General features: G+C 43.9%; 3 protein-coding genes across 3 annotated transcripts in view; 1 reads left to right on the top strand and 2 right to left on the bottom strand.

Moving 5' to 3' along the window:
• Positions 1-17393, top strand: part of LOC306973752 (unconventional myosin-Ig-like) — a gene marked incomplete at its 3' end in the record, with an annotated part of 481166 nt that overhangs the window by 72055 nt on the left and 391718 nt on the right. The gene's annotated exons all lie outside the window — the stretch shown is intronic.
• Positions 1-17393, bottom strand: part of LOC306973889 (cell adhesion molecule CEACAM5) — a 270429-nt gene that overhangs the window by 195908 nt on the left and 57128 nt on the right. The gene's annotated exons all lie outside the window — the stretch shown is intronic.
• On the bottom strand, positions 3712-16771 carry LOC306973419 (uncharacterized protein; the record flags this gene model as incomplete). The annotated part of the gene is made up of 6 exons (XM_079570345.1): positions 3712-3928; positions 6817-6932; positions 7017-7180; positions 9008-9190; positions 13159-13290; positions 16684-16771. The coding sequence occupies 6 exons, from the start codon at positions 16769-16771 to the stop codon at positions 3712-3714; spliced, it is 900 nt and encodes a 299-aa protein (XP_079426471.1).

The following is a 17393-nucleotide window of genomic DNA, read 5'->3' as shown; positions in this document are numbered from 1 at the left end:
TTCCGCCGCTCCGTCCGAAACGTCTGCGAGAACGAGCGAAGGAAACGACCATAATTTGATAGAATATTTCTCTTCGAATCGCGGTTAAAGCCATCGCTGTAAAGAGTTCGATAATCATTTCCAAAGGATTTCTAGTCTCGACCTTTAAAACATTGCATTGTTTTAGCCGTGTGTCCGATTCCACGAGTGTAAAAGAGTGTTCGGTGTAAATAAAGCTCTGCCATAGTGGAAAATACAATAAAAGCTAAACCAAATTGATTTATAATGTACAAATGCTAGTGAGGTTGTTTGAGCTGTAGGCGGTTCGTGACTGTACAGTGTCTTTGAACAGTTAATTTATTCCATTTGTTTGATTTTGTCCGGGAGAGTTCGGGGCGAAGGAGTTTTAGGAGCGTTTTACAAAGATCCTGTTCTGAAACTTTATAATAAACATAGAATTCTGCATTTAACCAAAAAAAAACCCCGTGTCCTGTGTTTGTTTTAATCAGCTTGTTTTAAAGCCACACTGCGGGGCATTCCAGGGAGAAGGGGACTCGTGTGTGGCTTTTGTTTAAAGTGATAGAAGCAAAGGTCAAAGGTGAGTCTGGTGCAAATGAAACACACGCTTGAAAATAAAAATCTGATTTATTATTTACAAGAGATTTGATGCAAACGGCGCGGCACATGTGGAGGAGAGAGGAGGAGGAGAGAGGAGGAGAGAGGAGGAGAGAGGAGAGGGGGAGAGAGGAGGAGAGAGGAGAGAGGAGGAGAGAGGAGGAGGAGGAGAGAGGAGGAGAGAGGAGAAGAGAGGAGGAGAGGGGAGAGAGGTGGAGAGAGGAGGGGAGAGGAGAGAGAGGAGGGGAGAGGAGGGGAGAGGAGGAGGAGAGAGGAGGAGAGGAGGAGAGAGGAGGAGAGAGGAGAAGAGAAGAGAGGAGAGAGGTGGAGAGGAGAGGGGAGAGAGGAGGAGAGGAGAAGAGAAGAGAGGAGAGAGGTGGAGAGGAGAGGGGAGAGAGGAGGAGAGGAGAGAGAGGAGGAGGAGAGAGGTGGAGAGAGGAGAGAGGTGGAGAGAGAGGAGGAGAGAGGAGAGAGAGGAGGAGAGAGGAGAAGAGAAGAGAGGAGAGAGGTGGAGAGGAGAGGGGAGAGAGGAGGAGAGGAGAGAGAGGAGGAGGAGAGAGGTGGAGAGAGGAGAGAGGTGGAGAGAGAGGAGGAGAGAGGAGAGAGAGGAGGAGGAGAGAGGTGGAGAGAGGAGAGAGGTGGAGAGAGAGGAGGAGAGAGGAGGAGAGAGGAGGAGAGGTGGAGAGAGGAGGAGAGGAGAGAGAGGAGGAGGAGAGAGGTGGAGAGAGGAGGAGAGGGGAGGAGAGAGGAGGAGAGGGGAGGAGAGTCGGAGGAGAGGTGAGGAGGAGAGGGGGGAGAGGTGGAGAGAGGAGGAGGAGGAGAGGGGAGGAGAGAGGAGAGAGAGGAGGAGAGGGGAGGAGAGAGGAGGAGAGGGGAGGAGAGAGGAGGAGAGAGGAGAGAGAGGAGAGAGGAGGGGAGAGGAGGAGAGAGGAGGAGAGAGGAGAGAGAGGAGGGGAGAGGAGGAGGAGAGAGGAGGGGAGAGGAGAGGAGGAGGAGAGAGGAGAGAGGAGGGGAGAGGAGAGGAGGAGGAGAGAGGAGGGGAGAGGAGGGGAGAGGAGAGAGAGGAGGGGAGAGGAGGAGGAGAGAGGAGGGGAGAGGAGGGGAGAGGAGGGGAGAGGAGAGAGAGGAGGGGAGGGGAGGAGAGAGGAGGAGGAGAGAGGAGGGGAGAGGAGGGGAGAGGAGGGGAGAGGAGGGGAGAGGAGGAGAGAGGAGGGGAGAGGAGGGGAGAGGAGGGGAGAGGAGGAGAGAGGAGGGGAGGGGAGGGGAGAGGAGAGGAGGAGAGGGGAGAGGTGGAGAGAGGTGGAGAGAGGTGGAGAGAAGAGAGGAGGAGAGAGGTGGAGAGAGGAGGAGAGGGGAGAGGGGAGGAGAGAGGAGAGGGGAGGAGGAGAGGGGAGGAGAGAGGAGGAAAGAGGAGAGAGAAGAGAGAAGAGAGGAGGAGAGGGGAGAAGAGGTGGAGAGAGGAGGAGAGAGGAGGGGAGGAGAGAGAGGAGGAGGAGAGAGGAGGGGAGAGGAGGAGAGAGGAGGAGAGGGGAGAGAGGAGGGGAGGGGAGGAGAGAGGAGGAGAGAGGAGGAGAGGGGAGGAGAGAGGAGGAGAGGAGAGAGAGGAGGAGGAGAGAGGAGGGGAGAGGAGGAGAGAGGAGGAGAGGGGAGAGAGGAGGGGAGGGGAGGAGAGAGGAGGAGAGGAGAGAGAGGAGGAGGAGAGAGGAGGGGAGAGGAGGAGAGAGGAGGGGAGGGGAGGAGAGAGGAGGAGAGGAGAGAGAGGAGGAGGAGAGAGGAGGGGAGAGGAGGAGAGAGGAGGGGAGGGGAGGAGAGAGGAGGAGAGGAGAGAGAGGAGGAGGAGAGAGGAGGAGAGAGGAGGAGGAAAGAGGAGTTAATCAGAAGGAGAGTGTTTCATAAAACCTCCATTTTCTCCGTTTCTAGAAAACAATCTGATTAAAGTGTTTCCACCAGTGAAGACTCAGAGTCTCCATGGCGATAACACAGAAGACGCTGCGACAAACATCATGAACATGCTCTGTGTTGTTGGCACTCGATGTGTTAATGCTGCTCTGTGAAAAAGGCACAAAACCAGGGCATAGGCGACCTAGGCCTAACCCCAGGAGGTCCAGGCATTTACAGACTTAACTTTGGAACAAAACGTGACTCGTCTTATGTGTCTGAAACGTGTACATTTACTTCAAAAGCACAGGCTCCTCCTCCAATATTTGTATTTTTGAATTGACCTTTATTTAAACCAGGAAACTCACACTGAGGTCAGGGAGTCCCGGCCCCGGAGGGAAACCTATTGCACATGTTTTAGTGGTACCTGAGCAGACACGGGGAGAACATCAACTCCACAGAGAGGGAATCGAACCCGGGACCTTCTGCTGTTTTTAACCTCTTAACTCCCACCTGAACCGAGCACATTCTCTCCAGCTTTACCCCAATCCAAAAGCTTCTGGAAAAAAGGTGTGAAAATAGCAACAAAACTGAGACGAAAACAAGGATGAAAATGTGAAAAAAGTGAGAAAAAATAGACAAAAAATGGACAAAAAATTCACCAAAAAAATGACAAAAATGGACAAAAAAGTGAGAAACATTTGACAAAAAATTGAGGAAAAAATGGATGAAAAAGTGACAAAAACAAATTTGAAAAATTTGACAAAAAAGTCACGAAAATTTGACAATAATGAGACGACTGCCCAACAAAAAAAAGTGATGATGAAAAATCTGATGATGTGAGGAAAAAGATCAATCTAGTTTTGTAGGTCTTAGCTTTCAAATGAGGCGTTACACTGGCCAACAGGATTTGGGTAAAGCTGAACTGGAGAAAATGCTCTCGGTTCAGGCGGGAGTTAAGAGGTTAATGAATAGAAAATCAAAATATATTAAAACAACGATGCTGATAATCAGATTAGAGTAAAACTGCATGTGTCGTAAACACACACAAATACACATTTAACATCATTCATGATTTTTTGGAGGGGTGGGAGGGGCTAAAGTGTGTTCCTGCCAAGGGCCCCAAACTGGCTCAGGCCGGCCCTCGCAATAACTAGTAAAGAGAGTTTAAGCATTTTTTACTCAGACAGAGACGTTAAGGACAAAACAAATGTGAAACGTCCTGGTCTGGACTGTGGCTCAGTGTGAGCGGCCGGCGGCCCCGGCGGCCCCCGCGGCCCCGGCGGCCCCCGCGGCCCCCCCGGGCCCCCTCGGTCTCTCACACACGAAGGGCCAGTTCATGGAGCAGGGCGCGTCGTACCAGCTGCGCACGGCCACGCGCTCCAGGACGCGCGTCTTCACGATGTAGCCGCAGTCTTCATCGATGTGGTTGTTGGGCTCGCCCTCCTCCCAGAACCTGAGGACAGAGAGCAGTTACAGCTGGACCGGCCCACTCAAGACTACAACTGTCCCACAGTCTGTCACAGCTGGACCGGCCCACACAAAACTACAACTGTCCCAAAGCCTCAGCACAGATCAGGTCACATGACTGACTTTGTAAATTCCAACAAAAATTGACAAAATTTGATACAAAATTGAAGAAAAAAAGACAAAAATGTGACAAAAAAAATGAAGAAAAAATGACCAAAATGTGACAAAATTTGATAAGAAATGACAAAAATGTGACAAAAAAATGACAAAAATTTGACAAAAAAATGACAAAAATTTGACAAAAAAATGACAAAAATTTGACAAAATTTGATACAAAATTGACGAAAAAATGACCAAAATTTGACAAAAAATGTGACAAAAAAATTGACGAAAAAATGACCAAAATGGGACAAAATTAGATAAAAAATGACAAAAATGTGACAAAAAATGACCAAAAAAAAAGACAAAAATTTGACAAAAAAATGACCAAAATGTGACAACATTTGATACAAAATTGACGAAAAAATTACAAAAATGTGACAAAAAATTACAAAAATGTGATAAAAAAATGACAAAAAATTGACCAAAAAATTGACCAAAAAATGACAAAAATGTGACAAAAAATGTGACAAAAATGTGACAAAAATGTGACAAAAAAAATGACAAAAATGTGACAAAAAATGACAAAAAAATTACAAAAAATTGACAAAAAAATGACAAAAATGTGACAAAAAATTGACAAAAAAATGACAAGAATGTGACAAAAAATGACATAAAAGTTACAAAAATGAGTTGAATACCTGTGTGTATTAAAGAATGTCGAGATGAAGATGAAGCCGTCTGTGTTGATTTTGTAAACTTTCATGAAACATTCTCTTGTGCTCGACGTGTGGCAGGAGAACTGTTTGTGATGATTCTGAAAAGCATCGTACTCTGAAAACTGAGCAGAGTCCAGTTTGCCGACGGCGGCCGTGAACTTTGCTCCAAAACCAAACATTTGGAAACACTGATATTTTCCTGCTTCTGCTTTTTCTCCTTTTTAGTCCGAACGCGGCAGAAACAGCGCTTCCTCTTTGCTCCACTCATTCTTTCTCTTCCTCTTTTATTATGTGGAACTTACGACGGTTTCCTCAACGAGCTAACGGGGCTAACCTGGAGTAACCATTGTCCACTGGCACAAACACTGGTCCTGTGCTGGGACGTGTGGGCTGGACGTGAGCTTAGATCCTGGGAGATCCTCCTGTAGACCATGGGTGAAGTTATACAGGTCCAGAGACAGACATGGCAGGAGCAGAGGGGGACGATTAGCCCCAAAACCCAAGAGCTCCTTCTTACGCTTCAGACACATTTAAAATCACTGGCCTGGTTTGTTTAGCCTCACGGGGCTGCACAGAACATTAAGGCAATAAAACAGAGCAGAAAAGTCACGTTCCACGTCTTAGGAGAGCAGAACGCCCGAATTGGAAGTGTAACTTTATTGTCCCTCAGGGGGGGTTTGTTCTGGGCACATCGTGCAGATGCCGAGAGACAGATGCAATTTTATGATTTAGCCATTTTCCACATCGTCCAAGCCTGACTTGAGATAAATCGCAATGATGACATAAGTAAGGACTAAACACCTCGGAGCCGCATTAGACGGTTCTAACGCCCGACACAGTGTTGTTCCTCCTGCATTCTAAGGTCTAACGCGGCTCCTCGTTGTTTAATCCGCTTATACCAGGGTCCCACAAACCTAACATTTATAATAAATGTGTTTTTCATTGACTAAAGTCACTAAATCTGCCAGACTACGGGACTATTTTCTGTGTGTTATTAGCCGGTCACTGAAGGCTGGTCTCAGAGCGAGTCATTCTCCGCAGCTATTACGAGGATCTCAGTCAGGCTCAACGACACAACATCAGCACAGAATCACAACACAACAGGACTAACCCGGAAACACTTTTCCCTGGAAGGAAACACCGATATGCGGCACTCGTGGGCAGGAGTTATTTACCTTTTACAAGGTTTAACCTGAAGCTAAAGCTAGCTCAACCAGCTCAACTGTTTATGGAAACAGCTGCGGTGGAGTCGCTCACACCTGGGCCCCCCCAACTCAAACTGTTATGTTTGACTTTACTAATCCAGACAAATGTGCTTCAATGCAGGATCATTTTATGTACGGCTGAAAATGATGAATAGCCTTAACCGTTTCCAATAGAAATGTAAAGCTCATATGTTATTAACAGTAGCTAACCTAGCTGCTCACTCTCCTCTACAAACATTTAGCAAACACTAAATCCATCTCATACGTTCCTGTCAGTCACTAATTACGCCTTTATCTGACTCAGCTGTGTCATGCGTTGCTATGGCGACGCCACAGCGGAGTGACATCCCAGTGATTTAACTACCGGACTACGTGTGCGGTTATACCAGAATAATGCACCAGCCAATCAGAATCCAGTATTCACCCAGACCATGGTGTAAATGGCGGTTAACGGCATCATCTGTTTCTCCCAAACTCACTCCTGTATCTGAGCCACACATTACACTTGTATGACCTACATATTATAATCCAGGGGTCCAGCCTTCTACATGAGGAGCCTTTGTTCTTAAACTCTACTTTATGAACCTCAGAGTTTTGATTCTGTTCAAAATGTTCAGCATCAAAGCAAAATCTCTAAAATGTGATCATGAAGTGTGTTTTATGTCAGACAAGTATGAATAAAACTCTCCCAAAAAGGAAATGACCATATTTGGATTATATACATACAGTATATACATATAAAACATGTCAGTATTTGTGAGTGAATAAGTGTGGGACATGTTGGAGTCACTTCCTGGATAAACAAAGAGAGTTTGGGCTGTTTTAAAGCTTTTAAAGGAGGAAACTCTGACCCTCCGACCAGCGGCGTCCCGTCCACCCAGTGCCACTGGTCCTCCGTGTGGGCGTCCGTGATGCCGATCCAGAAGGCGTTCCAGTGTCCGCGAGGGAGAAGGTCCCACACGAACGTCTGACGGGGACCAGACCAGAGACCAGACCAGATCAGACTCAAGCTCACACGTGTGGATGCAGTTCATGGTTTTTGTGGCCGTACCTGCTCCTCCGCCGTGAGGATGATGGCCAGGTGCCCCCCCAGGCTGACGCAGAACTCCTGAGCGTCCGACCAACTGCGGCTGCGGCGGGACACCAGGAAGCAGCTGCCGTTAAAGGAGAGCCAGTCCACGGGGCACTGGGGGGGCGGAGCAGTGGGCTGGGCAGCTGCAGGGAGAGAGACAACAGGTTAATATCACAGCAGAGAACAGCTGCAGGGAGGGGGACAACAGGTTAATGTCACATCAGAGAACAGCTGCAGGGAGGGGGACAACAGGTTAATATCACAGCAGAGAACAGCTGCAGGGAGGAGGGGGACAACAGGTTAATATCACAGCAGAGAACAGCTGCAGGGAGGGGGACAACAGGTTAATGTCACATCAGAGAACAGCTGCAGGGAGAGGGAGGACAACAGGTTAATATCACATGAGAGAACAGCTGCAGGGAGGAGGACAACAGGTTAACCTCTTAACTCTCGTCTGAACCGAGAGGATCTTTTTCCTCACGTCATCAGATTGTTTTTTCCATCATTTTTTTGTTGGGTATTTAACTAATTTTTGTAACTTTTTTGTCAATTTTTAATCACATTTTTGTCATTTTTTGGTCATTTTTGGTCAATTTATTTTCAATTTTTGGTCAATTTTTATCACATTTTTGTAATTTTTTTTGTCATCTTTTGGCGCATTTTTGTAATTTTTTCATCAATTTTTCGTCACTTTTTGTCATTTTTTTGTCATTTTTTGTCACATTTTTGCCACGTTTTCATCAATTTTTCGTCAATATTTTTGTCAAATTTTGTCATTTTTTTGTCGTTTTTTTGTCCGATTTTTGTCAATTTTTTGTCATTTTTTGTCATTTTTTTGTCATTTTTAATCAAATTTTTGTAAATTTTTTGTCTTTTTTTTGTCATTTTTTGGTCACATTTTTGTCACATTTCCATCATTGTTTTCGTCTCAGTTTTGTTGCTATTTCACAGCTTTTTTCCAGAAGCTTTTGGATTGGGGTAAAGCCAAACTGGAGAAAATGTGCTCGGTTCAGGTGGGAGTTAAGGGGTTAATATCACATCAGAGAACAGCTGCAGGGAGGAGGAGGACAACAGGTTAACCTCTTAACTCCCGCCTGAACCAAGAGGATCTTTTTCCTCACGTCAACAGATTTTTTTTTCCATCATTTTTGGTTGGGTATTCAACTCATTTTTGTAACTTTTTTGTCATTTTTTTGTCAATTTTTTGTAAAATTTTGGTCATTTTTTGTCACATTTTTGTAATTTTTTTGGTAATTTTTTGTCGATTTTTAATCAATTTTTTTGGTCATTTTTGGTCCATTTTTTTCAATTTTTGGTCAACTTTTTATCACTTTTTTGTCATTTTTTTGTCATTTTTTGTCACATTTTTGCCACTTTTTCATCAATTTTTCGTCAATATTTTTATAAATTTTTTGTCATTTTTTGGTCAAATTTTTGTCTTTTTTTAAACATTTTTTATCACATTTTTGTCAATTTTTTGTCATTTTTTTGTCATTTTTGAATCAATTTTTTGTCATTTTTAATCAAATTTTTGTCATATTTTTCGTCACTTTTTTGTCACATTTCCATAACTTTCCATAACAAACTGGAGAAAATGTGCTCGGTTCAGTTGGGAGTTAAGGGGTTAATATCACATCAGAGAACAGCTGCAGGGGGGAGGAGGACAACAGGTTAATATCACAGCAGAGAACAGCTGCAGGGAGGAGGAGGACAACAGGTTAATATCACATCAGAGAACAGCTGCAGGGAGGAGGAGGACAACAGGTTAATATCACATCAGAGAACAGCTGCAGGGAGGAGGAGGACAACAGGTTAATATCACATCAGAGAACAGCTGCAGGGAGGAGGAGGACAACAGGTTAATATCACAGCAGAGAACAGCTGCAGCGTCTCGCCTGAACCTCTCTCTCTGGATGAAGAAGAACGGTCTTTTCTCGAGCACTGATCCGTTTTGGGGGCGTGGTCCTCACCTTTTGTGGCGTTGAGCTCCGCCCACAGCCGCCTGTTCTCCTCCTGCAGCCGCCGGATCTCCCCCTGCGGGCGCTTGACCTCCTCCTGCAGGCGGCCGATCTCCGACTGCAGCTGCGTCACGTTGACCTCCTGCGTCTGCCGCTGGGTCTGAGGCGTCTGGTCTCCGCCCTGACCCGCCTGCTCTGGAACCACAGCAGAACCACAACCAATCAGACGCAGGTTTGTGAAGGTTCAGGCGGAGGAAGACGACCAGTGGATCATTCTACGGGAACCACTGGTCTGCAAGATACTGTGGTTAACCCCTTAACTCCCGCCTGAACCGAGCACGTTTTCTCCAGTTTGGCTTTACCCCAATCCAAAAGCTTCCGGAAAAAAGGTGGGAAAATAGCAACAAAACTGAGACGAAAACAATCATGGAAATGTGACAAAAAAGTGAGAAAACATTGACAAAAAAGTGGCGAAATATTGATGAAAAAGTGGCAAAAATGTCACAAAAATGTCACAAGAAATTGACAAAAAATGGACAAAAAAATAACAAAAAAAAGATAAAATGTGACAAAAATTTGATTAAAAAAATGACAAAAATGTGACAAAAAAATGACAAAAATGTGACAAACAATGGACAAAAAAATGACAAAAAAATAACATTTTTTTTTCAAAAATGACAAAAAAAAATGACAAAAAAATGACAAAAAAAAAACAAACAAAATTTTTTTTTAGAATTTTTTTTTAAAAATTACAAAAAAATGACAAAAATGTGACCAAAAAATTGACAAATAAATTACAAAAAAAATACCAAAAAAATACAAAAATGTGACAAAAAAATTACAAAAATGTGACAAAAATGTGATAAAAGTTTGATAAAACATTGACAAAAAAGTGACGAAAAATATATGAAAAAGTGGCAAAAATGTCACAAGAAATTGACAAAAAATTTACAAAAATGTGACAAAAAAATTACAAAAATGTGATTAAAATTTAACAACAAAAAAAGCACCAGAGGTCACTATGCTAAAGTGGCTATGATAGTTAGCACCAGAGGTCCCTATGCTAAAGTGGCTATGATAGTTAGCACCAGAGGTCCCTATGCTAAAGTGGCTATGATAGTTAGCATCAGAGGTCCCTATGCTAGAGTGGCCATGATAGTTAGCATCAGAGGTCCCTATGCTAAAGTGGCCATGATAGTTAGCATCAGAGGTCCCTATGCTAAAGTGGCTATGATAGTTAGCATCAGAGGTCACTGTGCTAAAGTGGCTATGATAGTTAGCATCAGAGGTCCCTATGCTAAAGTGGCTATGATAGTTAGCACCAGTGGTCCCTATGCTAAAGTGGCCCTGATAGTTAGCATCAGAGGTCACTATGCTAAAGTGGCTATGATAGTTAGCACCAGTGGTCCCTATGCTAAAGTGGCTATGATAGTTAGCACCAGTGGTCCCTATGCTAAAGTGGCCCTGATAGTTAGCATCAGAGGTCACTATGCTAAAGTGGCTATGATAGTTAGCACCAGAGGTCCCTATGCTAAAGTGGCTATGATAGTTAGCATCAGAGGTCACTATGCTAAAGTGGCTATGATAGTTAGCACCAGAGGTCCCTATGCTAAAGTGGCTATGATAGTTAGCACCAGAGGTCCCTATGCTAAAGTGGCTATGATAGTTAGCACCAGAGGTCCCTATGCTAAAGTGGCTATGATAGTGAGCATCAGAGGTCCCTATGCTAGAGTGGCCATGATAGTTAGCACCAGAGGTCCCTATGCTAAAGTGGCTATGATAGTTAGCACCAGAGGTCCCTATGCTAAAGTGGCTATGATAGTTAGCATCAGAGGTCCCTGTGCTAACGTGGCTATGATAGTGAGCATCAGAGGTCCCTATGCTAGAGTGGCCATGATAGTTAGCATCAGAGGTCCCTATGCTAAAGTGGCCATGATAGTTAGCATCAGAGGTCCCTATGCTAAAGTGGCTATGATAGTTAGCATCAGAGGTCACTGTGCTAAAGTGGCTATGATAGTTAGCATCAGAGGTCCCTATGCTAAAGTGGCTATGATAGTTAGCACCAGTGGTCCCTATGCTAAAGTGGCCCTGATAGTTAGCATCAGAGGTCCCTATGCTAAAGTGGCCCTGATAGTTAGCACCAGAGGTCACTATGCTAAAGTGGCTATGATAGTTAGCACCAGAGGTCCCTATGCTAAAGTGGCCCTGATAGTTAGCACCAGAGGTCCCTATGCTAAAGTGGCTATGATAGTTAGCACCAGTGGTCCCTATGCTAAAGTGGCCCTGATAGTTAGCATCAGAGGTCACTATGCTAAAGTGGCCCTGATAGTTAGCATCAGAGGTCACTATGCTAAAGTGGCTATGATAGTTAGCACCAGAGGTCCCTATGCTAAAGTGGCTATGATAGTTAGCACCAGAGGTCCCTATGCTAAAGTGGCTATGATAGTTAGCATCAGAGGTCCCTATGCTAAAGTGGCTATGATAGTTAGCATCAGAGGTCCCTATGCTAAAGTGGCTATGATAGTTAGCATCAGAGGTCCCTATGCTAAAGTGGCTATGATAGTTAGCATCAGAGGCCCCTATGCTAAAGTGGCTATGATAGTTAGCACCAGAGGTCATTATACTAAAGTGGCTATGATAGTTAGCACCAGAGGTCACTATGCTAAAGTGGCTATGATAGTTAGCATCAGAGGTCCCTATGCTAAAGTGGCTATGATAGTTAGCACCAGAGGTCCCTATGCTAAAGTGGCTATGATAGTTAGCATCAGAGGTCACTATGCTAAAGTGGCTGTGATAGTTAGCATCAGAGGTCCCTATGCTAAAGTGGCTATGATAGTTAGCATCAGAGGTCCCTATGCTAAAGTGGCTATGATAGTTAGCATCAGAGGTCACTATGCTAAAGTGGCTATGATAGTTAGCATCAGAGGTCCCTATGCTAAAGTGGCTATGATCGTTAGCATCAGAGGTCCCTATGCTAAAGTAGCTATGATAGTTAGCATCAGAGGTCACTATGCTAAAGTGGCTATGATAGTTAGCACCAGAGGTCCCTATGCTAAAGTGGCTATGATAGTTAGCACCAGAGGTCACTATGCTAAAGTGGCTATGATAGTTAGCATCAGAGGTCCCTATGCTAAAGTGGCCATGATAGTTAGCATCAGAGGTCCCTATGCTAAAGTGGCTATGATAGTTAGCACCAGAGGTCCCTATGCTAAAGTGGCTATGATAGTTAGCATCAGAGGTCACTATGCTAAAGTGGCTATGATAGTTAGCACCAGTGGTCCCTATGCTAAAGTGGCCCTGATAGTTAGCACCAGAGGTCCCTATGCTAAAGTGGCTATGATAGTTAGCACCAGAGGTCCCTGTGCTAACGTGGCTATGATAGTTAGCATCGAGGCTCCTCCCCCTAACTCCTTCCTAACTGACAGACCAATTCGGAAGCTTCTTGTCATGGCAGACGCTGATGCACATCCGGTTTGGCGTAAGAGCTCTGACCGATCTGCTCGTTTCGGACGCAGCATCAGATCAGTGGAAACGGAAACGACTTCCTCCTTCACAGTTTTGCAGATGAAGCTTTTCTGAACATATTTTCTGCGAAAGTCATAACTTCTCAGATCCTCTTTTCTCGTGAGGCGACGCAGAGCGAGTGAAGCAACGAGCAACAACTTCATCATCAGCCCTGACCCCAGACTTCAGGGAGTTCACCCCAGACTTTTTACTCCAGACTTTTTACTCCAGACTTTTTACTCCAGACTTTTTACTCCAGACTTTTTACTCCAGACTTTTTACTCCAGACTTTTTACTCCAGACTTCAGGGAGTTTAGGAAATGACTTTAACCCCAGGACGATCAATAACATGCACTTAGTCAGAGTTAAGTCGCTTTTGTGTCGTGTGGGTGGACACGGCGATGAAACAGATGAGCAGGATCACACAAAGTAGTATTAGTAGTAGTAACAGTAGTGGTAGTAGTAGTAACAATAGTATTAGTAGTAGTAGTAGTAGTAGTATAAATGTGATTGTTACTGACTGTGGGTGGACACGGCGATGACACAGATGAGCAGGATCACACAAAGTAGTAGTAGTAGTAGTAGTAACAGTAGTAGTAGTAGTAATAGTAGTATTAGTAGTAGTAGTAGTAGTAGTAGCAGTATAAAGTGTTACTGACTGTGGGTGGACACGGCGATGACACAGATGAGCAGGATCACACAAAGCGCCGCCAGCGCCGCCACAGACGCTCGATACAGACCCGGAGTCAGGACTGGTCCTGTGTGAGGAGCAGAGGCTCGCGCTGAGGCCGCTGGACACACAAAAACACACAAAAAACACACAAAACACAAATACTTTAAACACACACACAAGACTGGTCCTGTGTGAGGAGCAGAGGCTCGCGCTGAGGCCGCTGGACACACAAAAACACACAAAACACAAATACTTTATACACACACAAGAGAACAAATACTTTATACACACACAAGACTGGTCCTGTGTGAGGAGCAGAGGCTCGCGCTGAGGCCGCTGGACACACAAAAACACACAAAAACACAAATACTTTATACACACACAAGACTGATCCTGTGTGAGGAGCAGAGGCTCGCGCTGAGGCCGCTGGACACACAAAAACACACAAAAACACAAATACTTTATACACACACACAAGACCGGTCCTGTGTGAGGAGCAGAGGCTCGCGCTGAGGCCGCTGGACACACAAAAACACACAAAAACACAAATACTTTATACACACACAAGACTGATCCTGTGTGAGGAGCAGAGGCTCGCGCTGAGGCCGCTGGACACACAAAAACACACAAAAACACACATACTTTATACTCACACAAGAGCACAAACACTTTATACACACACAAGAGTACAAATACACAATCAAATAACAAATCCATCCACTGACTCCTCTGAAAAGCCTGTTGGTTGTGTTATTACCAAAACAATAAAGGCATTTACTCTTCACCACAGACTGAGAGTTTCCTGCTCTAATTCTCTCTTTTCCCAAACTTTAACCTCTTACCTCCCGCCTGAACCAGATGCATTCTGTCCTCTTTGGCCATTATATAGGCCTGTGTAACACCTCATTTGAAAGCTAAGACCCTGTGTTGTGTCACCTTTTTTGTAGATTTTTTGTCACATTTTGGTTGAATTTTTTTCACTTTTTTGTTTAATTTTTGTCATTTTTTTGTTGAATTTTTGTCACATTTTTGTTGAATTTTTGTCATTTTTTTGTTGAATTTTTGTCACATTTTGGTTGAATTTTTGTCATTTTTTTGTTGAATTTTTGTCTCTTTTTTTTTGTTGAATTTTTGTCACATTTTTGTTTAATTTTTGTCACATTTTTGTTTAATTTTTGTCACATTTTTATTGAATTTTTGTCATTTTTTTGTTGATTTTTTGCCACATTTTTGTTAAATTTTTGTCACATTTTTGTTTAATTTTTGTCACTTTTTTGTTGAATTTTTGTCATTTTTTTGTTGAATTTTTGTCATTTTTTGATGAATTTTTGTCATTTTTTGGTTGAATTTTTGTCATTTTTTTGTTGAATTTTTGTCATTTTTTGATGATTTTTTGTCATTTTTTTGTTGATTTTTTGTAATTTTTTTGTTTAATTTTTGTCACATTTTTGTTGAATTTTTGTCACTTTTTTGTTGAATTTTTTTCACTTTTTGTTGAATTTTTGTCACTTTTTTGTTGCGTTTACATCCTTGTTTTCTTCTCATTTTTTGTGGCTGTTTTGGTGCTTTTTGATTAGGGTAAAGCCGAACTGGAGAAAATGGGATCCGTTCAGGTGGGAGTTAAGAGGTTAACGCAGTATAAGTAACTCCTGCCCCTAGAGGCCGTAAGCGGCACTACAGCTGTTGTACATGTTGTGTTTTTTACTCTTTATTTGTCCGTGAGAGTAAATCCTGCGCTGACAGAAAAGACAAAGGGACAGAGGGATTTTGTTCATCCAGTTACACAAAGGAGATCATTGTTTCACTCAGACTTGGCTGTAAACACTGTTTAAAGTGATGCTAGCCCACAGTTAGCTTTAGCCCGTTAGCCTGTTAGCTTCTTCTTCCTGATTCCATTTGTGTGTATTGGTGACACCGACCCAGAGAAACCAAAACCAAAAGATACTGAGACGTTAGCTTTGGTTTGAGCCGTTTTAGAGCTAGCATGCTAACCCCATGTGTCAGATAGCTTTATTTACTTGGATGACTTTATTTTAACATTAGCTTTTGTGGAGGCCGTATTTTCTAACTCATTATTGGACATTTTGGACAGTTGAAATGAGTGTCATGAGCACAGAACACTGGCACTGTTTTAAACGTATTTAATCCTTTTATCTCGAAAAACCAAAAGGTAAAAATAATGAATAATAAAATGCGATGTTAAGATAAGCCTTTGTTGATCTCACAATGGAGAAATTCACATCCAAAACTATTTATGTCGATATGGCAGAAAAAAGGAAGTGAGGTTTACTTCAGGTCAAGGCAAAGTTTCTCCAGTTTTGAAAACTGGAGAAACGATGAGTTGCATAATCATTTGGAACAGTAGATTATTTTGATTTTTTTGGAAAAAAATACTGTTTTCACTTAGCCTGGCTAACACCAGACTAAAATCACAAGTGATATTTAGTCTGGGGACCACCAATTCATTTTCTCGTAGGAGAGGTGTGGTTTACGATCGTCCATACTCGTTTATTGGGCGATACGAAAAAAAAAAAAAAAGTCTCATGCGTCTGCACGTAGCCATGGCCAATCGTATCATCGTATGAGATGACGTATGACGTACCCGCTGTAAACTTTTGAGCTAAATTATTTAGAACAAGGTCTAAAGCTTGATCAAAAAATACCATCGTGTCTGCTGCTGTCACGTTGGATCCGTAAATAAACTTTTTTTTTATTATCCGTAAATAAACTACAAGCTTCCATATATCGAATAGCGCGTCATCGTCTTGCCGTCGCTCCTCGCTCTGTGATTGGTTCCCAAATCCACCGGAGATTTCGGCCATGGTCCCCAGGCTGTTGTGCAGTTCGAAATAATTCGAGCGCACACAGCAGCCTGGTGTTAGCCAGGTTAGTTTTCACTGGGAATTTCAACCACATTTAACCCCTTAACTCCCACCTGAACCGAGCACATTTTCTCCAGTTTGGCTTTACCCCAATCCAAAAGCTTCTGGAAAAAAGGTGTGAAAAAAGCAACAAAACTGAGACGAAAACAATGATGGAAATGTGACGAAAAAGTGACGAAAACATTGACAAAAAAGTGACGAAAAATGGATGAAAAAGTGGCAAAAATGTCACAAGAAATTGACAAAAAATTGACAAAAAATGAAGGAAACAAAAGACAAACATGTGAGAAAACATGACAAAAAAAATGACATAAAAGTCACAAAAATGAGTTGAATGCCCAACAAAAAATTGTGATGACGTGAGGAAAAAGATCCTCTCGGTTCAGGCGGGAGTTAAGAGGTTAAAGACTTTATGCTGACTCTCATTTGAGTTGATAATTTAGAAAATCAGAGAAAAATGTCATTTGCATAAATGGAACGCAGTGTCTGTGCGCGTGTGCCCGGTGTGATCAGCCCGTGTGTGCGCGTGCCCCCGGGTAATCAGCCCGTGTGTGCGCGTGTCCCCGGTGTGATCAGCCCGCGTGTCCCCGGGTGACCAGCCCCGGTATCCCGGTGTGACCAGCCCGTACCTGGGCGCCTGTACTCCGGGGTGAAGTCCTCCTCCTCGATGAGCTGCGAGTACAGTCCGTCCCGCTCGGGGCCCGCGGGCGCAGACATGATCCTGTCCGGGAGAGAGCGCTCCTCAGGCGGCCACAGAGAGCAGAGAGGGCCCGGTCTGAGCGCGGACACAGCTGGAGCGGGTTTTAAAGCGGGACCGCCCTCCCCTTCCAGATGTGAACGCAACACCTGGGAGAGTGAAGAAAACACGAGGCTTCCGGTCTGAGCCTTCAAAATAAAAGCAGGTCGCTACATCGCGCGCATGTGGTAACGCTCAGTGTAAATTTATTTTGAAGAGTTTCCGGTTCGCGTGACTGACGGTCAGAGCGCAGTCCTTTTCCCAGGGCCTCGCGGGCGCAGAGACGTGCCCGCGCGTGTCCCGCAGTTTAAGAGTTCATAAACAAACTCTCTGACAGACGAGTCACAGCAGGTTTAACACAGGTTCTCATGAACGTGATCAAACTTCAACACAAAACAATCTTTATTAGGCCTATAGGGCCTCTTGTAATCGTATAGAGCGCACAAAACGAGCACGAAGCGCTCGCCTCCTCTCACACACTCACTAATGCACGTCTCGTGCACATACATATATAATGAAACACTGTTCTCGTGTGGGAAAATTATTCTTTTTTTCTTTCGCGCCATCACAATTTTCACCCAGTGAACATCGACGAAAAGTCCC

This window comes from Gobius niger, assembly GCF_951799975.1.
Source record: "Gobius niger genome assembly, chromosome: 14".
Taxonomy (NCBI): Eukaryota; Metazoa; Chordata; class Actinopteri; order Gobiiformes; family Gobiidae; genus Gobius; species Gobius niger.
This window is presented reverse-complemented; position numbering and strand designations above follow the sequence as displayed.